The sequence below is a fragment of the Erinaceus europaeus genome, chromosome 8 (assembly GCF_950295315.1).
Source record: "Erinaceus europaeus chromosome 8, mEriEur2.1, whole genome shotgun sequence".
NCBI lineage: Eukaryota > Metazoa > Chordata > Mammalia > Eulipotyphla > Erinaceidae > Erinaceus > Erinaceus europaeus.
In genome coordinates, this window is record NC_080169.1 from 122,662,165 (window position 1) to 122,688,130 (window position 25,966).

A 25,966-nucleotide genomic window follows, 5' to 3' on the forward strand; every position below is an offset into this window, starting at 1 on the left:
TGTTTTTTGCCGGGAATGGAGATTCCACGGAGCCACCACCAACCCCCGGGCTTCCATTCTCTGAGAGTCCAAAGCTTTACCCAGTGCGCCCCCCGCAGGGCTGAAGCTTATTCTCTCTCTCTCTTAGTTTATTCTCTTTGTTTCAGAGAGCTTAGGAGAGGGGGAGAGGCAGAGCCTGGCCCCACTGTCCCTGCTGCTGTGGTGTGGTGCTGGGAACTGAAGCCAGGGCCCCGCAGATGAGAGGCGGGCACTCCAGGGTAGACTGCTTGGCTCACTGCCACCATGTGCCCAGCACTGTGTCATCTGGAACATGAGAGGGACACTGAGCTTAGTACTCACAGGCGGGAGATGAAGAGGCCAGGAAACAGGGCTGGGTGGTAGCATCCCCGGTTAAGCACACACATTACCATGCACAAGGGCCCAGGGTTCAAGCTCTGTTCCCCACCTGCAGGAGGGTGAGGGGAGAAGCTTCACACCCCGTGAAGCGGGGCTGCAGGTGTCTCTCTTTCTCTGTCCCTCTATATCCACCCCCCCCCCGCTTTCAACTTCTTTTTCTTTTAAAATTTTATTTATTTCATTAACAATAAAGGTAGGAACAGAGAAAGAACCAGACATCACTCTGGTACATGTGCTGCTGGAAACTGAACTTGGGACGCCATGCTTGAGAGTCCAGTGCTTTATCCATGGCAACACTTCCCGAGCCACTCCTCTCTCAGTTTCTCTGTCCTATCAAAATAGAAAAAAAAAGGGCAGGGGTAGATAGCACAAAGAGACTCTCATGCCTGAGGCTCCAATGTCCCAGGTTCAATCCTCTGCACCACCATAAACCAGAGCTGAGCAGGGCTCTGGAATCACGCACACACAGACACACTGAGAACACATGGCCATAGGAGTGCTGGATTCACAGTTGGCACAAAGTCTCAGTTCCAGCCTTGGTGGCAGTATAAATAAATAAACAAACAAACAGAGGGAAACAACCTGTCCCACGGCCGAGGGGGGGCTGTCCTGCCCGCACACCGGCCTCATCGCCGCCCCTGCCCCAGGCCTCCTGCGAGACCTTCTGCGTGGGGGAGGACGCCAAGGCAGCCGCCAGGGACATCTTCAGCCCCAAGCGGAGCTGGAAACGCCAGAGGTACCGGCTGAGCACCCAGGCTGAGAGCCTCCAGCTGCTGCCAGGTGTGGCCCTCGCGGCTCCCGGGAGGCGGGGGCGGCGCTGGGGTGCCCCGGCTCAGCCCTGGTTCATTCATTCCCCTGCCCCCCCCCCCGCCCCCAGGCCTGGTGCACGTGCACCGACGGAAGATGTTCCAGGCTTCCGCGCTGTCGGTGGAGAATCTGCAGAGCAGCAAGTCCACGTGAGCCCCCGCCCTCCCCCGCCCCCACCTCGCCCTCGCCCTCCCCCTAACCGCCCTCTCCCCCCACAGCCGGGCCACCATCCTGGTTCGCCTGGACACCGGGGGCCAGGAGGGGCTGCAGTACCAGCCGGGAGACCACATCGGCATCTGCCCGCCCAACCGGCCCGGCCTGGTGGAGGCGCTGCTGAGCCGCGTAGAGGACCCGCCGCCCCTGGGGGAGCCCATGGCCGTGGAGCAGCTGGAGAAGGGCAGCCCGGGTGAGGACGGGGGGGGGGGGGGTTGTGCGGGGCCCTCCCGGGGGAGGGGGGCCTGAGGGATGCCCCCCCAACCCCAGCTTGGACAGGGATGCTGCCTCCTGCCAGGGGGCTCATGGCTCCAAGAACCTGAGCCTGGGCAGCCCCATCTGGCCCTGCCCCGGAGATGCTGCCCAAGCCTGTCCCTGCCCGCATGCCCCCCCCCACTCCTTGTTCCCCTAACCTCCGTGCCCCTGGCCTCCGGAACCCCAGCACACCCACCCACCCCAGCTGCCATCTGGAGCACCAGTGCCTGGGAGTCCAGAGGCCCCCAGCCCGATCCAGCCAAGCCCCCCCCCAACACACACACATACACGCACACACGCACCCCACACACACCCCACCGCTGGCCAGGGTCCGTCCAGTGTAGACGCGGCCTCTAGCTCAGAGCCCCCCTGTCCCCGCCCCCAGGTGGTCCTCCCCCCAGCTGGGTGCGGGATCCCCGGCTGCCCCCTTGCACGCTGCGCCAGGCCCTCACCTTCTTCCTGGACATCACCTCCCCGCCCGGGCCGCGCCTGCTGCGGCTGCTCAGCACGTTGGCCGAGGAGCCCGGGGAGCAGCAGGAGCTGGAGGCGCTCAGCCAGGTGAGCGGGGGCCGGTCCGGGGCGGGGCCCGAGACCTGCGGGGCGGGATGGGGGGGGGCTCTATGGGCGAGGGGCGGGGGCTGCCAGCCAGGAGGCGTCCGCGAGAGCTAGAGGGGGGCGCCGGACTGGGGCGGAGGGGGAGGTTAGACCCCAGGAAGCCCCAGCGGCTTGAGGACTTCAGCCAGTGGGCCGGGCCGAGCGCCGTGAGGGCGGGGCCTGCAGACCCCGAGGTCCGTCCCGGAGGTCAGTGGGGGCCGCGGGGCTGGAGGCGGGGTAGGTGGAGCTCCGAGCAGCAGGAGCTGGCGGCGCTCAGCCAGGTGGGCGGGGCGGGCCCCGGAGACCTGTTGGGGGGCCGCGCTGGGACGTCAGCCTGTGCCACCCCCAGGACCCCCGGCGCTACGAGGAGTGGAAGTGGTTCCGGTGCCCGACGCTGCTGGAGGTGCTGGAGCAGTTCCCGTCGGTGGCGCTGCCCGCCGCCCTGCTGCTCACGCAGCTGCCCCTGCTGCAGCCCCGCTACTACTCCGTCAGCTCGGCGCCCAGCGCACACCCCGGCGAGATCCACCTCACCGTGGCGGTGCTGGCCTACAGGACGCAGGGTGAGGCGGGGCGGGGCCAGGTGGAGCCGGGCGGGGCCATACGGGGCGGGGCCATACGGGGCGGAGCCAGACAAGGGAGCAGACGGGGCGGGGCCATACGGGGCGGAGCCAGACAAGGGAGCAGACGGGGCGGGGCCAGACGGGGCGGAGCCAGACAAGGGAGCGGACGGGGCGGGGCCAGGCGGGGCGGGGCCAGGCGGAGAGGGGCGGAGCCAGGCGGAGAGGGGCGGGGCCAGGAGGGGCGAGGCGGGTTGGGCACAGGACAGACCCCTCACCCCCATCTCCCGCAGACGGCCTGGGACCCCTGCACTACGGCGTGTGCTCCACCTGGCTGAGCCAGCTCAAGGCCGGGGACCAGGTGCCCTGCTTCATCCGGGGGTGAGTGAGCGGGTGGCGGAGGCCGGGAGTGGCCCGTTGGGTGGGGGCGCAGGCACCCCAAGGGCAATGCGGTAGTGCGTCTCCCTGTCCCTTGTGCTAGGGGGCCGGGCGGGGGGGCGAGCACAAATGGTTCTGCAAAGAGACTCTCATGCCATAGGCTCCAAAGCCCTGGGTTCAATCCCCCGCATCACCGGGAGCCAGAGCTGAGCAGAATTCGGGTAGAATCAACAAATAAACACAGGCGGGACGGCAGCGCACATAGTCCTAGGCACAAGAATGGTGCCAGGACCCAAGTTTGAGCCCCCAGTCCCCACCTGCAGGGGAGAAACTTCACAAGTGGTGAAGCAGGTCTGCGGGTGTCTGTCTCTCTCCCTTTCTACTTCCACCTCCCCTTTTGATTTCTCTCTGTCCTGTCAAATAAAATGGAGAAGAAAAAGGTAGAATAAAATGGCCACCAAGTGCAGTGGATTCCCAGTGCTGGTACCCAGCCCCAGAGATGACACTGGAGGCAAATAAATGAGATTTTAGAAAGTTTAAAAAAAAAAAAAAAAAAAAACAGGTGGTGGCGCAGCTGGTTGAGCGCACGCATTACAGTGCGCAAGGACCTGGATTCAAGTCCCTGGTCCCCACCTGCAGAGGGAGAGCTCTGCCAGTGGCGTGTCATGTTGCAGGTGTCTCTTTGCCTCTCTCCTTCTCTGTCACCTTGTTCTCTCTTGATTTATGGCTGTCTCTATCAAACAAAATAAAGATAATAGTAATTTTAAAAAAGAAAGTTAAAAATGATCTAGGGGCCAGGTGGTGGCGCACCTGGTTGAGCGCACATGTTGCCGTGCACAAGGACCCGGGTTCGAATCCCCAGTCCCCACCTGCAGGGGGAATGCTTTGCAAGTGGTGAAGCAGTGTTGCAGGTGTCTGTTTCTCGCTCTTTAATCACCCTTCCCATTCAATGTTGGCTCTCTATCCAATAAATAAAATGAAGATAATTTTAAAAATTTTAAAAACAGGGAGTCGGGCGGTAGCGCAGCAGGTTAAGTGCACATGGCACAAAGCCACAAGGACCGGCAAGGATCCCGGTTCGAGCCCCCGGCTCCCCACCTGCAGGGGGAGTCGCTTCCCAGGCGGTGAAGCAGGTCTGCAGGTGTCTTTCTTTCTCTCCCCCCTCTCTGTCTTCCCCCCCTCTCTCCATTTCTCTCTGTCCTATCCAACAACAATGACATCAATAATAACTACAACCACAACAACAACAAAACAAGGACAACAAAAAGAATAAATAAATAAATAAAATTTAAAAAAAAAAATGAATATCTAAAATAAACTAAATATCTAAAATAAAATAAATATCTAAAATAAAGGGGCCAGCAGATGGCTCACCTAGTAGAGTACACTCCCCACCACACACAAGGCCCTGGGTTCAAGCCCAGGCACACACGGGAGCTACCTTGGACAGCAGAGGAGGGGGCTCCAGGGGGGCAGTGCTGTGGTGTCTCTTCTCTCGCCTCTCTTACTGTCAGAAATGCAGAACAGTGGGCCAGGGAGGCGACTCACTCAGTGACCACACACAGGCATGGCATGGACCAGGGTTCATTCCCGGAGTCTCACTGAAAAACAGAGATAGCCTGTCTGTCTGTTCAGCAGGGGTGAAGAAAGTGCCACATGGGTGTCTGGGGGCAGATGGAAGGCTCAGTGGGCATCAGCTTTGTTGGGAGGTGTCAGGGAGCAGAGGGGGACCTCCCTAATGGTAAGGACAGGGTGCCCTCTGCACTTGGGGCCTTGCTGTGATCAGACATCACTCTGGCCTGGACACTGACACCCGGGACAGGCTGTGAGGAGGCCCTGGGGACACATTGCTGTGGACAGTGTCCTACTCAGAGCTGGCCTCCCACAGCCAGGAGCCATCGTCACAGGTGAGACTGCAATTCCAGGGCACCAGCTAGGCCTGGGGACCCAAACTCCCCCTCCCAGGGCTGCTCTAACCCACCACACCCTGCAGCCAACTGCTGGCCAAATGCCCGAGATTAAATGGCCAGGCTGAGAAAGAGCTCAGCAGCAGCACACAGGGTTTGTAAGAGAGAAGCCCCTGGTTCAATCCCCAGCAGCGCTGGTAGCCGGGGCTGAGCCCTGGTCAAAATAAGTGGACAGTCAGTGAGCCCACCACATGCCCTAGGGCCCCCTGTCCCTTAGCAGCTAAACTGAGGCGGCAGAACATTCTTCCACTCCTGTCTCAGCCCTGTTTCCTTCCACAGAGTCTCCAGAAACTACCGGCCTTGAGCGTCTCTCTCCCTGCAAGCAGGGCTCTTTTATTTATTATTTATTATTTAATTTATTATTTATTTATTTATTATAAATAAATATTTGTTTGTTTATTATTTATCTATTATTTTATTTATTATTAAGTAGTTACCACACTTTTCTTTTTTTAACATTTATTTATTCCCTTTTGTTGCCCTTGTTGTTTTACTGTTGTAGTTATTATTGTTGTCATTGCTGGATAGGACAGAGAGAAATGGAGAGAGGAGGGGAAGACAGAGGGGGAGAGGGGGAGAGAGAAAGACAGACACCTGCAGACCTGCTTCACCACCTGTGAAGCGACTTCCCTGCAGGTGGGGAGCCGGGGGCTCGAACCAGGATCCTTGCGCCAGTCCTTGCGCTTGGCATCACCTGCGCTTAACCCGCTGTGCTACTGCCCAGCTCCCGTTACTATAGTTTCTAAAGATGCATTTATCTGAGAGTGAGAGGGAACCAAGTATCTTGACACCTGTGATGCTGGGGCTGTAACTCAAGGCCTCAGGCTTGCAAGTTCAGTGATGTGTCCACTGCGCCACCTCCCATGGCCCCTCATTATAATTATATTTTTTAGGTGGTGCCTGGGATTGAACCAAAGACCTCATGCACATGAAGGGGCCAACCCTGACAGTTGGCCCAATTTTTCATTTTCTTCACTATTTTTCATTTTCTGGAGAGAGCGGGGGAGTGGAGAAAGGGAGACACACAGAGAGCACTGCCCCCCCATGCATGGCGCGCATATGGGGCTGAGAGGAGAGCCAGGCCTCGCACATGGTAGATCTGGGTGTGTCCCTCCTGGTAGACATGTGCTGGCTCCCAGTCATCATATTCCAGTGGGAGAGCAGAGCTCCTCTCTGTCATGAGCTGCCAGTGACTGAGCCCAGAGCCTGCGGCATGCAAAGCACAACGTCTCCCTGAGAGCCAACTCCCCCACCTGAGCAGAATTGTTTTAATAAACACAGGCTCTTGGGGGGTCAGGCGGTGGTGCACCTGGTTAAGTGCCCAATCACCATGCACAAGGACCCAGGTTCAAGTTCCTGGTCACCACCTGCAGGGGAAAGCTCAGCAGTGTTGGAGCAAAGCTGCAGGTGTCTCTCCTCTACTCTGTCTCTGTCCCCTACTTCCCTCTCAATGTCTATGTGTCCTGGCTAATAAAAATAGAGAGAGAGTCAACGCCCATGTTCAGCGGGGAAGCAATTACAGAAGCCAGACCTTCTACCTTCTGCAACCCTCAATGACCCTGGGTCCATGCTCCCAGAGGGATAGAGAATGGGAAAGCTATCAGGGGAGGGGGTGGGATATGGAGATTGGGTGGTGGGAAAAAAAAAAAATAGAGAAAAAAGAAAAGAGGGGGGCAGGCAGTAGAACACCTGGCTGAGCGCATGTCACAACACACAAGGACCCAGGTTGAAGCCTCCCTTTCCCCACCTGCAGGGGGGAAGCAAGTGGTGAAGCAGGGCTGCAGGTGTCTGTCTGCCTCTCCCCTCTCTATCTCCCCCTTTCCTCTCGATTTCTCTGTCGCTATTCAATAATATGTAAAGATAATAAATGAAATAGAAAAAAGAAAAAGAAAAAAAAAAAGGAAAATGGCCATCGGAAGCGACGGCACTGAACCCCAGCGATAAATAATAAAACCAGGCCCTCGTGTGAGGCGCACACTGCCAGCAGCGCTTGGCAAGCATTAACCCCCTTCCCGCCGAGTCGCTCTTCTCCCTCGACCCCGGGGGTGCTGGGTCGGCAAAGGGGTTGCTGACCCGAGTCTCTTGGCTAGGGCCCCCTCCTTCCGGCTGCCCCCTGACACCAGCTTGCCCTGCATCCTGGTGGGCCCGGGCACGGGCATTGCTCCCTTCCGGGGGTTCTGGCAGGAGCGTCTGCACGACATTGACAGCAAAGGTGAGACCAGGGGTCCCTGGAGAGGGGGGGAGGGGGCGGGCACAGAGGTGGGAGGGTGCTGCCTCAACGAGGACAGAATGGGGGGGGGGGCTCGCTGGGGAGAGGGCAGGGACTGTGTCCCACCCGGCTCCACCCCGTGCATCAGCCTTGGCTGAGAGGAAGCGGGGTGTGGCAGATGCGGGGTCTGAACGGGGGTGGGTGCGTGGCTGGACAGGATGGGGCTCCGTGCTGGCAGGTGGGTGAGGGGAGGGGGTCCTAGGGCTGCGCTCCCTCCGCCATGAGCGCCCCCCCCCGCCCGGCTGTGCTTGCAGGGCTGCAGCCCGCCCCCATGACCCTGGTGTTCGGCTGCCGCTGCTCTCAGCTCGACCACCTCTACCGCGACGAGGTGCAGGAGGCCCAGCGGCGCGGCGCGTTTGGCCGCGTCCTCACCGCCTTCTCCCGGGAGCCCGACAGCCCTAAGGTGCGCGCCCGGGGCACCTGGACACACCTGGCTCCACCCGGTTCTCTAGACTCCGCCTCCCAGGCCGGGGTCACCTGGCTCCCGCTCTAGTCCCCCCTCCGCGCCAGGCCCCCTGGGCCACACCTGGTCACACCCGCACCCCCCCTCGCGCCCCCGCAGACCTACGTGCAGGACATCCTGCGGACCGAGCTGGCCGCCGAGGTGCACCGCGTGCTGTGCCTGGAGCGAGGTCACATGTTCGTCTGCGGCGACGTCACCATGGCGACCAGCGTCCTGCAGACGGTGCAGCGCATCCTGGCGACAGAGGGCGACATGGAGCTGGACGAGGCCGGTGACGTCATCGGCGTGCTGCGGGTGCGGCGGGGCGGGGCCGCTGGGGGCGGGGTCTGGGTGGGCGGGGTGATGTGGTGGGCGGGGCCCAGATGGATCACGCGGGAGAGTGGGCGGGTCTCGGGGCGGTGCCAGCTCAGGGCGAGGTCTCCTGGCGATGGGCGTGGCCACTAGTGGGCGTGGCCCCTGCGGACATTGTGCTGTGTGCATCGGGCCGGTTGACAGTGGCCGGCGGGGCGGGGCGGGGCGGAGGAGGAGGGCTTGGCCGGCCCCCGGGCCCGAACCTGCCCGCTCGTGCAGGCCGCCTCGGTTTCCGATGCACCCGCCTCTCCCCGTAGGATCAGCAACGCTACCACGAGGACATTTTCGGGCTCACGCTGCGCACCCAGGAGGTGACCAGTCGCATTCGCACCCAGAGCTTCTCCCTGCAGGAACGGCGGCTGCGGGGCGCGGTGCCCTGGGCCTTCGACCCGCCCGGCCCCGACACCCCCGGGCCCTGAGCACCTCCTGCCGTCTGCCCCCTCCTCGGCCTTCCAACCCCCCCCCCCCAATGCCTCGGGAGGAGGCACGACCCTCTGCGGGGCTGCCTCTCCACCCGGACCTTCCAGCAGCCTCGTTCCAGGACTCACTGCCCCCCTCCCCTGTTCTGGGGTGAACCTCAAGACTCCCCTTTGCCCCGCTCTCCAGAGTATCTTAGCCCCAAACCTAATCTTTCCACCGTTTCAAGTATTTATTAAAGATTCGACATGAGGCTTGTCCAGATGTTAAGAGCTACCAAGACTCCAACCTGCCCCCCCCCAGCCCTGTGGACTAGTCAGGATGACAGCTTTTTCTTGACTCATGCACACGTGGTGGGGGTGGAGTTCCTGGACAGGGCATGTTGTTGACTCCGGGTTCCAGCACCCCCAGGCCCCCGTGATGTTTCCTTGCTCTTGATTGAGAATCACATCAGCTGCCAGACTTGGGGTGTGCCAGGCCCCCAAGGTCAAAGACACAGGTCAAGTGACACAGCCTTAAGCAGCCATGACTGCTTGTTGGGAACAGGATGACCCCGCCCACTTCCTCAGACGTCAGAAGGGTGACCAAGTCCGAAACCATCTGCCCTCTCTAGTGCCTTTCCACTGCCCTGTCCCAGCACCCCTGCACGGGTCCCTTGGGAGCCTGGAGAGCCCACTCCTTTCCTGGCCTCACCAATTCCCTGGCCCTGGCCTATGTCCCCCCAAATAATAGGTTGGGGACAAGCAGTTTGGGTGTGGCCTTGCCTTGGGAAGCATCTCCTTTGAAACCTGTTTGCATGTATTTCTGGCAGCACCTATCCTCCACTTTCTCTGCTCCCCGGGGCCAGTCAGCACCGAGGCCCCCAGGCCCTGCCCAGTTAAAAGTCTCCTTGGGCCTGGGACCTGGTGGAGGGTCTCTGAAGAGGGCTCGCCTGTCCTCTGACTTCCTTTGTTTGATCTCCTGTGGCTGGAGAAACGGAGAACCTGGGGAGTGGGGAGAAGGGACACTCTGGGGAAGCAGTGGAGGTAGAGGGGGCTTCCAGAGACAGCCATCCCATCACCCACCCGGGCTTCCCACATCTGCCTGACCCTGCCCAGAGGTAAACAGTGCCTGCCTACCCTGGGGGCCCTCTCAAACAGTGCCAGGGGCCTGGCCTGGCTTCTGTGGCTCTGAGGGCTCCTGGAAGCTGCCAGGGAACAGAGGCTGCTGGGTCCTCTGCCCTTGCCACTGCTGTCTGGGGCTGGAGGCAGGGCTGGAGCCTAGGGAGAGAAGGCATCAGCTGCCAGGGCCGGGCCGAGGCCACCTGTCCCCACCGCCGCCGCCCCCATCACACTGCATGCCTCACCGTCACTGGACCAGGAAGGTTTCTCCTCGTCAGGTGAGAGGGTCTGTGAGGGGCTGGACCAGGGTCGGGACAGGGAGGCAGCAGACGCCTCCCCCCAGGGCTGCTGCTGCTGCTGATGGAGCTGAAGGAGGGAGGGAGGGAAGTGGGGTTTCCTTCTGCCTGCCCCCCCCCAGGCCAGGCCCAGCAGCCCAGCCTGTGCAGAGGGCTCTGAGGACCCTCCCTCCAGCCCAAGCTCCCTCCTCCTCTTCCTCCACACACCTGGTGCAGGTAGATGGCATGCAGGCTCATCTCAGCAGAGGCCAGCTCGGGCAGCTGGGCCAGCTTCTGGCCCCCAGTGCCGCCGGGGTACCCACAGCTAGAACAGAGGGTGCAGGGGTGGGACCTGACAGCCTTGCCATGCAGGCGGCCCTGGGTTCCATCCCTACCACCACATGGGGGCGCCATGGACAGCACGAGGTGGGGGGTGTGGATGGTGGGGTGTGCTGTTGAGTCTTTCCCAGCATACAGAAGTCAAGAAGCGGGGGGGGGGGGGGGGGGGGGGGCAGGTGGTGGTGCACCTGAACGCACACATTACCATGTGCAAGGACCCGGGTTCAAGCCCCTGCTCCCCACCGGCAGAGGGAAAGCATCATGAGTGGTGAAGCAGTGCTGCAGGTGTCTCTCTTTCTCCCTTTCTATTTCTCTTTCCCGCTTCCATCTCAGTTTCTCTCTGTCTCTATCCAAATAAGTAAAATGTTTAATAAATAAGAAGGGAAGACGGGGCTGGCGGCCAGGGGGAACAGCCCAACAGGTAGAGTGCAGGGTGCCCTGCCTGAGGCTCCCATTTCAATCCCTGGCTCTACACAAGCCAAGGCAGTGCTCTGGCTTCTCTCCCCAGCCCTCATGCACCCCCCCCCCCTTATGAGATAACGTATCTTTAAAATGGGGACTGGGTGGTGGTACACCTGATAGAGCATATAGGCTACAATGTGCAGAGAACCAGGTTCTAGCCACCAGTCCCCACGGGGGGGGGGGGGGGGGGGACTTTGAAAGCAGTGAATCAGGTGTCTCTTTCTGTCTCTCTTCCTCTCTATCTCCTCCTCCCCTTCCCTTACAGACTTCTCTGTCTCTACCCAGTTAATTAATTTGATTGTATTTTAAAAGCTGGGCCAGGGAGTCGGGCAGTAGCACAACGGATTAAGCGCATGTGGCACAAAGGGGAAGGACCAGCATAAGGATCCCGGTTCGAGCCCCCGGCTCCCCACCTGCAGGGGAGTCGCTTCACAGGCAGTGAAGCAGGTCTGCAGGTGTCTGTCTTTCTCTCCCCCTCTCTGTCTTCCCCTCCTCTCTCCATTTCTCTCTGTCTTATCTAACAACGATGACATCAGCAATAATAATAATAACTACAACAACAATAAAAACAAGGGCAACAAAAATAAAATATCAAAATAAATATTAATAAAATAAATATTTTTTTTAAAGCTGGGCCAGGGAGCTTGCTTGGTGATATCAAGACACATATACAATCATCAATTAATGGCTCAGTATTAAGGGGGACAGTGGTGCACCCAATAAAGCACTCATGTTGCCATGCGCTAGAGCCTGGGTTCAAGCGCCTGGGGGGATGGGGAAAGCTTCAAAATAAAGCAGTGTTGCAGGTGTCTCTCTTTCTCTATCTCCTCTTCCTTCTCAATCTATCTCTATCCAGAAAAGGAGAAGGGGGGAGGAACAAGAGAAGGAGGAGGAAGGAAAAAAGGAGAAGAAAATAAGAAAAGCCTGGAACAGGACGACCTACTAGGGGTTGAACTGTTATGTGGAAAACTGGGAAATGGTACGCATGTACAAACTGTTGTATTTACTGTCGACTGTAAAGCATTAATCCCCCAATAAAGAAATAAAAAGAAAAGGGGGGAAATAAGATAGCCCCATCTGTACCCAAAAATATTGATGATAATAAGAATGATAATAAGGTGGTAGTGGTAATAGCCCCCCTCACACACTCAGCAGGGAGAATCATGCCCCTGCTCCCCAGCACCTCACCTCGGGTCCTGGGCGATTCGGGAAATGGAGGCCAGGAGGCTGGCCGTGGCTGCAGCCGGGCAGGGGGTGGTGGGGCTCAGGTCCCTTGGGGGCAGGAGTGGGTGCACCAGGAGGTTGGCCAGGAAGGCCTCAGGCTGGGAGCAAGAGAAGAGGGGATGGGGAGAGAGCACAGCGGAGGGAGGAGGCCCCAGAGGAGCAGAGCAAGGAAGGACCCCCGGGGGTGAGGGGACTCACCAACGGGGAGGAAGAGTCACTCAGCACCCCGGGCGTGGGGGGGCTGCGGACCGAGGTGGCACCCCAAGCGGCGGCATCCTGCTGCAGGCGACCCCGGAGGTGGCCCAGGAACTTGGAGCTGTGCCCCGGGGGGCGCCACTGGGGGTGGGCCAGGGAGAACCGCATCAGGGAGAGCTCTGTCTTGCCGTCCTCTGCACGCTGGGCCAGCGAGGCCTCTGTCTGTCCGGCCGACAGCCACTGGAAGCAGAGACAGACAGACAGTTCTGAGGCTGTGGGGCGGAGGAAGGGGGGTGGAGGGGGCAGGAAACATTGGCCCCACTCTCCAGGAGAGCCTGGAGGGGCCTCACTCAGGGTTGCCCCAAAACTCAACAGCAGGGTGGCACCTGCCAACAGACCAGCATTGGTGTGGGTGTGGGCTCCCTGCTTGGCCACTTGGGGCGCCAGGAACTGTCTAATGGCCCCAGCCAGGAAGGCTGTCCTTTCTCCAGCCCCTCTTCAGAGCGTTCTTGGACCCCCACCCAAGTGGCCTTCCCCCTCAAAAATGTTATTAACATGAGAGGGGGGGTCAAGAGTGAGAGCAGCACTCCAGCACACGTGATGCCAAAGTGGTCAAAGTCTGGGCTTCATGCTTTTAAACACAGAGTCTTACACTGTGCCACCCCCTAAGCTGCCCTATTCATTTACTTATTTCGCGTGAGAGTCGCACTGGGATGGGGAGGTGACTCACCTGGAAGGACACACACGTTAGCATGTGTAAGGACCCGGGTTCCAGGGCCTCCCCAAACCCAAGGGAGCACCTCACAGAGGCAACTTTACAAGTGACAGAGAGGAGCTGCGCTGTTTCTCCTCTCTCTCTCTCTCTGCCTCTCTCACTTTCCCTCTACCCCTCACCCTCTATCCAAAACAAGTAAATAAAGAAATGGCCACAGGAGCAGTAAAGTCGTGCAGGCACTAGGCCCCAGAAATAACCCGAGTGGCAAAGTCAGGGGTTGAACCTGGGACCTCGGGTTTGCAAAGCACACGCCCCCCAGCCCTGCACGCTGCACCCTTCAGTGCACAGGTGAGCACCCTGGGGTGACCTTGGAGGGGGGCTGGCGCGGCCCCGGGAGGACCTCACCTGAGGGTGGCCGTGGCGCTTCACGTCCATCAGGGCGAAAGAACAAATGTCGCCCACGCCGGCCACGTCCACCGTGAAGTGATGGAAAAAGTCGATGAACTCCAGGGCGCGCGGGCGGAACCAGAAGAAGAGGAAGAGCGGGGTGAGCAGCGGCGACAGGAGCTCCTCCAGCAGGGACACCTGCGACCCAGGAGGTTGAGCCGGGGCCGAGGGGGTCCGAGCCCCAGCGGCCCCCAGCCCTGCAGCGCCCGCAGCCCGAGCCCCCCATCGCCCCCGCCCCGCGGCGCCCGGGCTCACCGCGCGGTACTGCAGCAGGCGCGCCATCTGGCGGTAGGCAGCGGCCTCGCTGGCCGGGCCCGGCTCCTCGGGCAGGTAGTGCATGTGCGCCAGCGCCGCCTGCAACAGCGCCTGCGCAGACCGGCCCTGGCTCTGCTCGTCCGGCATGAAGGACCTGGGGAGCGGGCCGCGAGGGGCGCTGGAGGATGCACCGAGGGAGGCGGGCAGGGGGCTGCGGAGCCCCAGATCCGAGACACGCCCCCGTGCCGGCCCTGTCCCCGCCCCGTGCCCCGGGCTGCCTGGTCAATGTGGTCGTCCCGCCCCAGGTGGGACGTGGCCCCCAACCCAGGCCGTGACTCCCAGTGCGGACACAGTCCTCCCCGTCTCCGACTCCACCACCACCCCGCCCTGGCATCTGGCCACAGGGGTCACTCAGTCCCAGGTGAAGACATGCCTCCCGCCCCTACCTGGCCAGCGTGGCCAGGGCTGGCAAGCAAAGCCATGTCTCCCCCACCCTGTCCTTGCTCCCGCACCCCCCACGACCCTACCTGACCGGCGTGGCCGTGATCCCCAGGTAGAACCATGTCCCCTTGTCGTCCCCACCCCCAGCCCTCACCTGGCCACCAGGACTCGCAGGTGGAGCCAATCTGACCTCCACGTGTGCCCATATCCCCCTCCCCCTGCGCCCTCACCTGCACGTTCCCCACCCCACCCGTGCCCTCACCTGGCCGCCGTGATCGTGACCCCCAGGTGAAGCCACGCCCCCACCCCACCCGCCCTCCCCTGGCCGCCGTGATCGTGATCCCCAGGTGGAGCCACGCCCCCACCCCACCTGCGCCCTCCCCTGGCCACCGTGATCGTGACCCCCAGGTGGAGCCGCGCCCCCACCCCACCTGCGCCCTCACCTGGCCACCGTGATCGTGACCCCCAGGTGGAGCCGCGCCCCCACCCCACCTGCGCCCTCACCTGGCCACCGTGATCGTGACCCCCAGGTGGAGCCGCGCCCCCACCCCACCTGCGCCCTCACCTGGCCACCGTGATCGTGACCCCCAGGTGGAGCCGCGCCCCCACCCCACCCGCCCTCACCTGGCCACCGTGACCGTGACCCCCAGCGTCGTCATGGCCGCCAGCACATGCTCCACGGCCAGCACGTCCTCGTCGTAGACGGTGAGCGCCAGCAGCACGGCGAGGAGCGCGCCCGCGAAGAAGACGAGCTGGCGGGCCAGCAGCGCGCGCAGGGGCGCGGGGGGCGCGGCGGCGCGCAGGAAGGCGGCGGCCGGCCGGTAGGCGCGGGCCAGGCGCGCGCGCAGCTCGTGCGGCAGCTCGTTGAAGTGGCGCAGCTGCAGGCGGGCCAGGCGGGACCAGCGGCGGGTGCCCAGCGCGTCGGGGCGGCGGCGCAGCGGCTCCACCTGGCTGTAGAAGGCGAGCAGCAGCTGCCAGGCCAGCACCAGCGGACTGAGCGCCAGGTTGGCGGCCGCCAGCAGCGCCACTGTGCGCCGCCACCGCGCCGCCAGCGCGCCCCGCAGCTCGCCGCGCTTGTAGGCGTCGGGCAGCTCCCAGCCGCCGCGGAAGAGCGAGAAGGGGCCGCGGAACAGCAGCAGCTCCACGTTGAGCGCCAGCCCGCGGCTCAGGAAGGCCACGCAGCCGGGCCCCGCGCCGGGCAGCAGCCCCTTGTTGGCCAGCGCCACCTGGTAGTTGGTGAAGCGCAGGATGCGGTGGTGCACGTCCAGCTCGGTCAGCGGCCGCGGCTGCACGCACAGGCCCCCGCTCCGCTGCAGCGCCAGCAGGCGCGCCTGCACCTCGGCCCAGGGCACCGAGCTGAGCTCCTCCTGGGGGGGGGGGGGGGCAGAGAGGATGGGAGGATGAGAGCCAGGGACCAGAGCCCCCCCACACCAGAGCACCCCGCCACAGGACCAGAGCACCCGCCACAGGACCAGAGCAAAGTCCCTGGACCAGAGCGCACCCTCCCACCAAAGCGACCCCGGGGATCAGAGCCCACACACACACACCAGAAGGACGCTCCCAGGACCAGAGTCCCCCCTACCCCGGGACCAGAGCCCCCACCCCCTAACCAAGCACCCACACACACACACACAACAGAGCGACCCAATGGATCAGAGCCCCCCACACACACACACCTTGGGAACAGAGCAAATCCCCTCACGGGATCAGAGCGACGCCTCCAGGAACCAGAGCCCCCCCCATCCCAGAACCAGAGTCCTCATCCCCCCACCAAGGCACCCGCTAGGGACCAGAGCGCGCCCCGCCTCCATGGAACCAGAGCGTCCCCCCCCCACACACACACACACAGGGTGCCCTCCCCCAACAGAACTCCCACCACCAGAGCACCCTTCTGGACCAGAGCGACCCCGAGGTCAGAGCGCCCACCCCCCAGGATCAGAGCACCCCAAGGACCTGAGCACACCCGCACACACACCAGCAGAGCGCTTCCTCCAGGGGGAAGCCGTGCCCGTGCTTTCTGCCCCTCCTCCACATCCCCACCCCCACCTTGAAACCGATCCAAGGGGGCCGGTGGTGCCACACACATCACCAGGCTCAAGAACACAGGTTCGAGCCTCCCCTCCCCGCCAGCAAGGGGGGACTCTTCACTAGAGGTGAAGCAGGTCTGCAGGTGTCTGCCTGCCTCCCTCTGTAGCTCCCCCTCCTCTCTCAATTGCTGTCTGTCCTATCTAATAAAAGACGGGTGGGAGAGGGAAAAGTGGCCACCAGGAGCAGTGGATTTGTAGTGAAGGCATCCAGCCCCAGCAATAACCCTGGTGGCAATAAAGAGAGAAGGGGGAGTCGGGAGGTAGTACAGCAGGTTAAGCGCACCTGGCGCAAAGCACAAGGACCTGCATAAGAATCCTGGTTCGAGCCCCAGGCTCCCCACCTGTAGGGGAGTCCTTCATAGGCGGTGAAGCAGGTCTGCAGGTGTCTCTCTTTCTCTCTCCCTGTCTGTCTTCCTCTCCTCTCTCCATTTTTCTCTGTCCTATCTAACAACAATGACATCAATAACAACAATATAACTACAACAATAAAAAATGGCAACTAAAGGGAAAATAAAATTCAAAAAAAAAAGGAAAGAAAGGTGGGGCAAGCGGTGGCACATCTGGTTGACTACACACATGTTATAATGTGCAAGGACCCAGGTTCAAGTCCCTGGTCCCCACCTGCAGGGGTGAAAGCTTCATAAGTGGTGAAACAGGGGGCCAGCCAGTAGCTCAGTGCATTAAGTGCACATAGCAAGAAGCGCACAGACTGGCATCAGGATCCCGGTTCGAGCCCCCGGCTCCCCACCTGTAGGGGGGTCACTTCACAAGCGGTGAAGCAGGTCTGCAGGTGTCTGTCTTTCCCTCCCCCTCTCTGGATTTCTCTCTGTCCTGTCCAACAACAGCAGCAATAATAACGGAGGCAACAGAATAGGAAAAAATGGCCTCCAGGATCAGTGGATTCGTAGCGCAGACACAGAACCCCAGAGATAAACCTAGAGGCAAAAAAGGGAGTGAAGCAGGGCTGCAGGTGTCCTTCTTTTCTTATCTCCCCCTTCCCTCTGATTTATCTGACTCTATCCAATAAATAAATAAATACTGTTTATTTTTCTTACCAGAGCACTGCTCAGCTCTGGTTTATGGTGGTTAGGTGGATTGAACCCGGGACTCTGGAGCCTCAGGTATGAAAGACTCTTTGCATAACAAGTATGCTATCTACTCCCACCCTAAAAACAAATTTTTGTAACTTAAAAATAAAGGGGATGGGGATCGATAGCATACTGTTTATGCAAACAGACTCTCATAACTGAGGTTCCGTCATGTCCCAGGTTCAATCCCCCACACCACCATAAACCAGAGCCATGCAGTGCTCTGGTAAAAGTAAATAAATAAATATAAAGGAAGGGAGAAGTAACACGACCCACACAGGGCTCCTGCCACTCACCCACCCCACCCCCTCCTGCCCAAGGGGGCATGAGTCATGAGCTTGCCAGCTTAACACCTCAGGAGTTAAATGCTGCTTCAGGTATTTCAGCTTGGCGCTGAGCCCAGATCCTCCCCACTTCCTGCCTCAGCTCAGGGGACAGTGCTCCTGCCCCATGCCTGCCTCCCAGGGCACAGAAGCCACCTCTGTCTCTACCTGGCCAGGCTCCGTCACGCTCTCCCCAAACTGACCCCGTGAGGTTTCCCTGACTGGGGGCTCCCCTTCCCCTGGAAGGGAGTCGGGGGGCAGAGGGATCAGTCACCTCTTGACTAGGTACTGGCCTCTGCCACCCTGGCCAGCAGCCAGGCATCAAGTCTGGTGCTCTGCTACTCAAAGAACTTTCTAGAAGTTCTCTCTGGGCTGAGCAGAAGGCAGTGGACTTGGTGGGGGAGGGGGTGAGGGAAGCTAGCGGCAGAAGGTCTAGAGCTGAGCCCCTCGAAAAGAATTCAGGAGTGAGGCCAGGAGCTTTGGACAGAATAGGAGGACCAGGGACAGTGAAGGGGACCCACAGTGGCCTTCAACGGGGGAGATGAGAAGGGGGGGTCACCTGGCCAGGCCACAACTGTGGACCCATCTCTGCTCTTCCCTTAATTCCCCCTTGCTCTGGGTCTAGTCAGCCCCAGCAGGGCAGTGAGCTGGCTTTACCAGTGCTGCCAGTCAGGCCCGGGAGATAGCTCAGTGGGTAGAGAGCATACCTTGTCTGTGTGTGGCCCTGGGTTCAATCCCCAGCCAGCCATAATGAGGCAGAATGGTGCTCTGTCCCTCTCTCAATATAAAAAGCAATTAACGTGAAAGACGAGTGGTGGGGAAGCAGAAAATTCAACGGCTCACCCTCTTGGGCACATGTTTTGCCATTCACGACACCCAGGTTCAAACCCCAACACCACACAGAAGGTGTTAAGGCACCAGCGGAAGCTCCACTGCCTTTCCCTCCCTCTCTGTCTCTCTCTCCCTTCTCTCTACACGAAAAAATCCACTGCAGGGGTCCAGGTGGCAGTGCAGCCAGTTAATCACACATAGTACTAACTAAGCACGAGGACCAGTATTTGAACCCCCGCTCCCTTCCTCCAGGGGGATCTCTTCACAAGTGGCAAAACATGTCTGCAGGTGTCTATCTTTATCTCTCCCCCTCTGACTTCCCCTCCTCTCTCAATTTCTCTTTGTCCCATCCAATAAAATGAAAAAAAAAAAAAAAAATGGCCACCAGGAGCAGTGGGTTCATAGTGCAGCCACTGAGCCCCAGTGATAACCCCGGAGACAGAAAAAAAAGTCCCATGCATTCTTAAATCTCACATGCACAAGAGCCCAGCAGTGCATAATAATAATAATATCAGCAACTATGGTAACCTATCTGCTAACATCCCCCAAAGCCTCGGGCAGGTGCCAATTGGACTTTACCCTCTGTCCACCTGGCTGCCCCTCTGTCCTACCCACCTCCCTGTGGTACCCTCCACTGGGACACACAGGCCCCCAGCTCACCGATGAGATGTGCAGGGCCTCCTTGTAAAACACCCGGATGTCCCAGAAGCTGAAGACACTGCAGATGGAGCGGAGCAGCTGGAACAGCCAGAAGGCAGCAGCCAAGACCAGCAACAGCACCAGCAGGGGGGTGGAGCGGATCCTGGAGGTGGGGGAGGTAGGAGTGAGAAAGAGCAGTGCTGATGGGGGGGGGGGGGGGCGGACTCGGGGAGCCAGAGAAGGTCATGGACGTGACCCTGAGAGGCCAGCAGTTCTCAAAGTATGGGCCCTTGGGGGGCCTCCAGGACTGTCCTGCAGGTCCACAAGATCAGAATTCTCTTTTCTGGGAGGCCAGCCAGTGGCGCACCTGGTTGAGCGCACAGGCTATCTACCATAAGCAAGGATCTGGGTTCCAGCCTCTGCCCCCAGCCTGCAGGGGGAAGCTCAGGGGCAGTGAAGCAGGGCTGCACGTGTCTCTCTGTCTCTCTCCCTATCTCCCCCACCTCCACCCCCAGCCAATTTCTCTCTGTCTCTATTCACAATCATTTTAAAAATAAAGAATTTGGGACTGGGCAGTAGCGCAGCAGGTTAAGCACACATGGTGTGAAGTACACTGACCGGCATGAGGATACCAGTTTGAACCACCAGCTCCCCACCTGCAAGGGGGTTCACTTCACAAGCGGTGAAGCAGGTCTGCAGGTGTCTGTCTTTCTCTCCCCCTCTCTGTCTTCCCCTCCGCTCTTGATTTCTCTTTGTCCTATCCAACAACAGCAATGGCAACAATAACAATAATAACAACAACAAAGGCAACAAAAATGGGGAAAATGGTCTCCAGGAGCAGTGGATTCATAGCGCAGGCACCGAGCCCCAGTGGTAACCCTGGAGGCAAAAATAAAATAAAATAAAATAAAATTCTTGGGCAGAGGGTAGACAGCATAATGGTTATGCAAAGAGACTCTCACACCTGAGGCTTCAAAGTCCCAGGTTCAGTCCCCCTGCAGCACCATCAGCCAGAGCTGAGCAGGGCTCTGGTAAAAATAAATAGAATTTTTTTTTCTGTTTCCATTGCTGGGGCTTCTTTCCTCTGCACTTGCAGGATTCTACCACTCCCAGCAGACCACTTCTCGCTCACACACACACAGAGGGTGAGAGACAGAGAGGAGAGACATCACAGCCTTGTTGTGAAGCTTCCCATGCAGGCCCTGCTGTGTGTTGGCCAGGGGCTCAAACCCAGTCTTCACACATACCTGCACTCTACCTGGTGAGCTGCCTCCCAGCCTAACAGTCAAGATCCCTCTCATCCTGGGAATATTCCAGAAGGCTGCCAAGAATCATGTTACCCACTGATGGACTCTGGGCCTGTGCATTTGGGGTAGTTCTAAAGCTGTGGTTCTTCCTCTCTAATGAGGTCCCTAGAGATGGATGTGATGTTCAGGCTCACACCTGACTGTGAGGCCCTGGGTTCGATCCCCAGCACCACATCAGAGCACCAGGAACAACACTGGGGGAAGCTCCGTGGATGCAGGTAAAGTGTTTCGGTGTCTCTCTTCTCACAATCTGACTCACACACACACACACACACACACACTCTCAAAGTATATAGAATAAAAAATATATTAAATTGGGAGTCGGGCCATAGCACAGCAGGTTAAGTGCACGTGGTGCAAAGCACCAAGGACCAGCAGGCGTAAGGATCCCAGTTCGGGCTCCCGGCTCCCCACCTGCAGGGGAGTCATTTCACAGGTGGTGAAGCAGGTCTGCAGGTGTCTGTCTTTCTCTCCCCCTCTCTGTCTTCCCCTCCTCTATCCATCTCTCTCTGTCCTATCCAACAACAACGACATCAATAATTACAACAATAATAATCTCAACAATAAAACAAGGACAACAACAGGGAATAGCTAAATAAATGTTAATATATATAATTAGGGGTGGGGCTGTGTGGTGGCACACCTAATTGAGTGCATGTATTACAATGAGCAAGGACCCTGGTTCAAGCCCCCAGTCCCGACCTGCAGAGGGAAAGCTTTGTGAGCGGTGAAGCAGGGCTGTAGGTGTCCCTCTCTCTCTCTCTCTCTCACCCCCTTCCCTCTTGATTTCTGGCTGTTCATATCCAATAAATAAAGATAATTAAATTTTTTGTAAGTAGGGGCCAGAGGGTAGAGCACCAGGTAAATAGAACACAAGCCTGCCCTGTCTCAGGCCCTGAGTCTGAGCCCCAGCACCGCAGGGGAGCACCATGGATGGTACTGGGGAAGGAAGCTCCATGAATGCCAGGACAGGGCTGAGGCTCTCCTCTCTCTTTGTGTCTGTATTCCTTCCCACTAAAAAAAAGTCTGGCAGGTGCCAGAGCACTGGACTTGTAGGAATGGAGGCCCAGAGTTGAATCCCTGGTGCTATTCACTGGGGAGATGGTCTCTGTGCACCCCTCCTGAGTGAGTAAAACAAGAGAAAGGAAATGGGCCAGGGAGGCCACCTTGCAATACAGTGTCTGCCTCGGGCCACCCCGTCCTTTCCTGGTGCCACGTAAACAGGATGATTGTCTCGGTAAAAATAAACACATGCAGGGGGCCCGGAGAAGGCTCACTCATTGGGGCACATAGTCACCAGGTGAGAGAACCAGGAACCATGATTCCAAGTGTCACATGGGAGCATCTTGGACCGAGGAAGCTTTATCAAAAGCAGGGCAGTGCCATGGTCTCTCTCTCTCTCTCTCTTTTCGACCTCTCACTATCTTTTCTTTTCCCCAGAGCCCTGCTCAGCTCTGGCTTATGGTGCTGTTGGGGACTGAACCTGACTGTGGAGCTTCAGGCTCATAGAGTCTCTTTGCATAAGTATTCTGCTATCTCCCCCACCCTCTACCCTCTATCTACAAACAAAAACCGAACCAAAAACAAAAGAGAAAAAAAAAATTCTGCTGAGTGGTGGAATCATTGCAGGCTCAGGAGAATCCCTGGCAGTAGAAAGTAAATAGATGGGGGCCAGGCAGTGTCGCACCTGGTTAAGCACACACATTACAGTGCATGGGACCGAGGTTCAAGCTCCTGGTCCCCACCTGCAGGGCTGCAAGTGTCTGTTTCTCTCCCTCTCTGTCGCTCCTCTCTCAGTTTTTCTCTGTCTCTATCCAATAATAAATAAATAAAATTTAAAGAAAATAAAAAGTAAACTACATTTTAAATAAGGAAAAGTGGCCTAGGAGATGGCACAGTGGGTAAAGCACTGGACTCTCAAACAGGAGGTCCTGAGTTCAGTCCCCAGCAACACACGTACCAGAGTGATGTCTGGTCCTTTCTCTCTCTCCTATCTTTCTCATAAATAAATCTTAAAAGAAAAGAAAGAAAGTAAATAGATGAAGGGCTGGAGAGACAGCATAATGTTTCTACAAAAAGACTCTCCTGCCTATAACAACAATAAAAACTACAACAATAAAACAAAGGCAACAAAAGGGAACAAAGAAATATTTTATTTTTTTTCGTCCCAGGTTCGAACCCCAGCACCACCATCAGCCAGAGCTGAGCGATTCTGTGGTCTCACTCTCTATATACCTTTATCTTATCAAAATAAATAAGAAAAAAAATTTAAGTAAATAAATGAATCAAACAAGCATACTTGGGTGTTCTCCTCTCTTTCAAGCATTTGAAGGGTGTCCTGAGACCCAGCCCCGAGGGAAGCCCTGGACTCCTGCTCCCCGGCCACTCCCCTGGGTGCTGGGCCGCTGTCACTCACCGCTGGGCACACTGGGTCCAGGGCAAGATGGCATCCGACAGGGTGACTTTGTGGTGGAGGCCCGTACTGTTGGCGAAGAGGACGGTATAGTCCACGCAGCAGAGGAGGAAGGTGGTGAAGGTGACGATGAAGACGAATTGTCTGAGGTGCAGGGAGGCAGAGGGGTCAGGCCTGAGGGTCCCAGTCAGTCTCGGGGCCGGCACCCCCCAGCCCCACCCTGCCAAGCCCCACTGCTCAGGAGTGTCCTGGAGGACTGGGGGCTGCACGAAGCAGCAGCAGGGCAGGCCCCCAGACAGGAGCAGTTTGTGCTACTGGCCCCAACAGCCTACCCCAGCTGGAAGAAGTCCTCCAGCAGAATGCAGGCGAAGCCGTTCCTCTGGTGGTAGCTGTAGATGTGGGGAGGTCAAGGAACAGTGGACACAGGACGACTGCTCCCCCCAGGCCCCTCCAGAAAGTCCCCCACCCGCCGCAGAGTGGGGGCAGCCCTGGAGACCCCACAGCCTGGTTCAAAGGATATCTTGGTGAAGAAGCTGTCCAGGTTCTGGATGTGGTGCCAGGAGCCTGGGCAGGGCAGGGAGCTGGGGCTCAGATGAGGACTGAGGGGGGCTCCCCACACCCAGCCTTGGGAGACCCATGGCTCCTCCCCCAGGGTCCTCCCCCCAACCCAGCACTCACAGGCCCCAGGCCCTCACCCCTTCCCCAGCCCAACAGTCACCCCCTTCAGTCCCCCCCCCCCAGTACCTATAACCCCTCAGACCCTCACCTAACCCAGGACCCATAATCCCCCAGGACCTCACCCCCCCCAACCTGGCACCCACAACCCCAGGCCCTCAACACCCCCCCCAGCCTGGCACCCACAACCCCAGGCCCTCACCCCTTCCCCCAGCCCGGTACTCATAACCTCCCAGGCCCTAACACCCCCACCCCCTGCCCAGCACCCACACTCACCTCGGAGTTCTTCAGGCACGTGCAACAGAGGCTGCTGCTCCTCCCCATGCAGGGGGGAGTCCTGCGACCCCTCAGCCTCGGGGTCACAATCCCCCAGTCGCTCATAGTCCTGCTCAGGGATCAGGGGGCCTATCCGCAAACCAGGGGGGTCCTGGGGGCATCGGCGTGAGGGGGAGGGTGTCGCCGAGGCCAAGGGTCCAGCGGAGGGGGGCCCCCAGGTGGGAGGCAAAGACAGGGGTGTCCTGGTGGGCCTCACCTGCATTGGGGGGGTGGCTGGGGAAGGCAAGGCGCAGAGGCGAGGCTGAGAAGCCCCTGGGGACTGCCCCGCCGGGAAGGGGGGGGCTGGGATCCCCAGAGTGGGAAGTAAAGGAGGGACGCTTCTGGTGTGAGGGGCAGGGGACAGAGAGAAGATGGAGAGCCTCCCTCCCCCCGGTCCTCGGCCCGGAGGAGGGGGGAGAGGAGGCAGGGGCATGGGGAGCAGGGGCACTGAGGCAGAGCCCGGGTCTCCCCACCGCCCCAGCTGCCCCCGGCTCCCCCCCCAGCCTATTCGCCTCACCATCAGGCCACTGGCTTCTCCCCGGCCGCGTCCACAGAGCTCTGGGCTGCCACCGGCAGGGATGTCCACCTGACAGTGACAACAACAGCACCGTGACTCAGGCTGGGCAGGCCTCAGGCGTCTGGCCTCCTCACCTGGGTCACCTGTCCCACCATTCACACCTCCTCCAGGGCAACCTGGAGCCACGCCTGTCAGGGCCGCCTCCCCTGGGGCCAGGCGGAGCCTCCTTCCTCTGTGTGTGTGTGTGTGTGTGTGTGTGTCCGTGTCGACATCACCAAAGATGTGGGTCCTCGCAAAGGCTTCTGGGGTGTTGAGGCCGAGATGTCAAGTGTGCTCCTGAAAATGTCACTCCCCACTTTGTACACACATGTAGGTAAGGTGATTGGCACAGAAGAGCTTTAAAGCCCAAAGCAAAGCGAAGCAAGCACAAACACAAAGAAAAGGGTAATGGTTATGTCAAAAGACTTTCAAGTCTTGGGTTCCAAAGCTGCATGTTCAATCCCCTGCACCACCATAAGCCAGAGCTGAGCTGTGCTCTGGGAGAAGAGAGGGGAAGGGAGGGAGGGGAGGGGTTGATGTTCTAAATGTCTGGCAGAGGAGGAGTGTTGATTTGTTGCTTGGTTTGAGGGAAAGCTGAGGAGAGGAAGGGGCAGAGAGGCAGGCCTCAGAAGGGAGGAGTGACTTGCAAGGCTTCCGGCAGAACAGTGCATCTCCTTATAAATGCCATCGTGATTTATTTCTTTGTTCCCTTGCCCCCTGAGCTCTCCTCCCCCACCCCAAGTCCTGATCCAGTTTCTGGGAGGCTCTGAGAAGCACCACGCTGGAGCAGACAGAGGGGGCAGCTGCGGGGGCACTCGGGCTGAGAACCTGGGTGCCCAGGGCAGAGCTGAGGAAGTTGAGTCCCTGTTGCCATCTCAACCAGGAGGGAGAGGAGGCGGTGGCCCAGGCAGCTGGCCTGGCAGCTTGTTGAACGCCATTCTTCATGCCCTGAATCATGCCAGTTTCCAACTCAAGCCCATTCCCGAGGTGCTGACTCAGTCCTCCCAGGTGTCAGGGTCTCAGGAGGTGCGGCCCCAGGGTTCACAGAGGCCAAGGCAAGGAGCAGGGAGCAGGCTGTCGCCACACTGTTCACTGGGATGTGGACGTAACTGTGGGATTGCCCACTCTCTCTGAGCCCAGGGGAACACATTTTCTCCTTCCGTGCCTCCTTCTTGGAAGGGGACTGGCAGAATTTGACTCTGCACTACGCAAACTGGATTCAGTCCTTGTAGTAGATCTGGAAATCTCTCTTTTTTTTTTTTAACTTTTTAAAAAATATTTATTTTATTTATTTATTCCATTTTGTTGCCCTTGTTTTACTGTTGTAGTTATTGTTGTTTTGTTGTTGTTGATATCATCGTTGTTGGATAGGACAGAGAGAAATGGAGAGAGGAGGGGAAGACAGAGAGGGGGAGAGAAAGACAGACACCTGCAGACCTGCTTCACTGCCTGTGAAGCGACTCCCCTGCAGGTGGGGAGCCGGGGGCTCGAGTCAGGATCCTTATGCCAGTCCATTAACGCTTTGTGCCATGTGTGCTTAACCCGCTGCACTACCACCCGACTCCTGGAATTCTCTCCCTCTCTCTCTCTCTCTCTCTCTCTCTATATATAT

The 25,966-nt window shown here is 58.9% G+C and overlaps 2 protein-coding genes and 1 long non-coding RNA gene across 5 annotated transcripts in view; 1 reads left to right on the forward strand and 2 right to left on the reverse strand.

Annotated features, from left to right (window-relative positions):
• Positions 1–8,919, forward strand: part of NOS3 (nitric oxide synthase 3) — a 29,460-nt gene extending 20,541 nt beyond the window's left edge. Inside the window, exons 17-26 of the mRNA XM_060196811.1 lie at positions 1,044–1,176; positions 1,274–1,352; positions 1,422–1,609; positions 2,057–2,229; positions 2,615–2,825; positions 3,116–3,203; positions 7,258–7,379; positions 7,691–7,839; positions 7,999–8,193; positions 8,508–8,919. Of these exons, the coding sequence (XP_060052794.1) occupies positions 1,044–1,176; positions 1,274–1,352; positions 1,422–1,609; positions 2,057–2,229; positions 2,615–2,825; positions 3,116–3,203; positions 7,258–7,379; positions 7,691–7,839; positions 7,999–8,193; positions 8,508–8,669 (1,500 nt within the window). The 3' untranslated portion in view covers positions 8,670–8,919. The remainder of the gene's footprint in view (positions 1–1,043; positions 1,177–1,273; positions 1,353–1,421; positions 1,610–2,056; positions 2,230–2,614; positions 2,826–3,115; positions 3,204–7,257; positions 7,380–7,690; positions 7,840–7,998; positions 8,194–8,507) is intronic.
• Positions 547–8,141, reverse strand: LOC132539959 (uncharacterized). The gene is made up of 2 exons (XR_009551261.1): positions 8,005–8,141; positions 547–726 (listed from the first exon to the last, which is right to left on the reverse strand). It is a non-coding gene; the product is annotated as an uncharacterized LOC132539959 (long non-coding RNA).
• Positions 8,887–24,400, reverse strand: ATG9B (autophagy related 9B). Of its 3 annotated transcripts, none has more exons than XM_060196814.1 (14): positions 23,760–24,400; positions 23,327–23,372; positions 23,141–23,203; positions 22,812–22,952; positions 19,110–19,251; positions 14,745–15,487; positions 13,680–13,833; positions 13,383–13,562; positions 12,266–12,502; positions 12,032–12,165; positions 10,271–10,367; positions 10,013–10,133; positions 9,786–9,926; positions 8,887–9,650 (listed from the first exon to the last, which is right to left on the reverse strand). In XM_060196814.1, the coding sequence occupies exons 1-13, from the start codon at positions 24,316–24,318 to the stop codon at positions 9,799–9,801; spliced, it is 2,745 nt and encodes a 914-aa protein (XP_060052797.1). In that variant the 5' UTR covers positions 24,319–24,400; the 3' UTR covers positions 8,887–9,650; positions 9,786–9,798. The 3 variants fall into 3 exon arrangements, with proteins under 3 accessions (XP_060052797.1, XP_060052798.1, XP_060052796.1); XM_060196815.1 differs by having other exon boundaries at positions 8,887–9,926; positions 23,760–23,910; positions 24,316–24,333; XM_060196813.1 differs by having other exon boundaries at positions 8,887–9,926.
• Positions 24,401–25,966: the final 1,566 nt, after the last annotated feature.

Excerpts from the sequence above, each read along its gene's own strand:
- ATG9B (XM_060196814.1), bottom strand. The coding sequence starts at position 24,318 with ATGGTGAGGCGAATAGGCTGGGGGGGGAGCCGGGGGCAGCTGGGGCGG. Across the intron at positions 22,953-23,140 it reads GAGGACTTCTTCCAGCTGGG|ACAATTCGTCTTCATCGTCA; the intron begins GTAGGCTGTTGG and ends CCTGCACCTCAG. Across the intron at positions 13,834-14,744 it reads GTCACGGTCACGGTGGCCAG|GTCCTTCATGCCGGACGAGC; the intron begins GTGAGGGCGGGT and ends CCCGCTCCCCAG.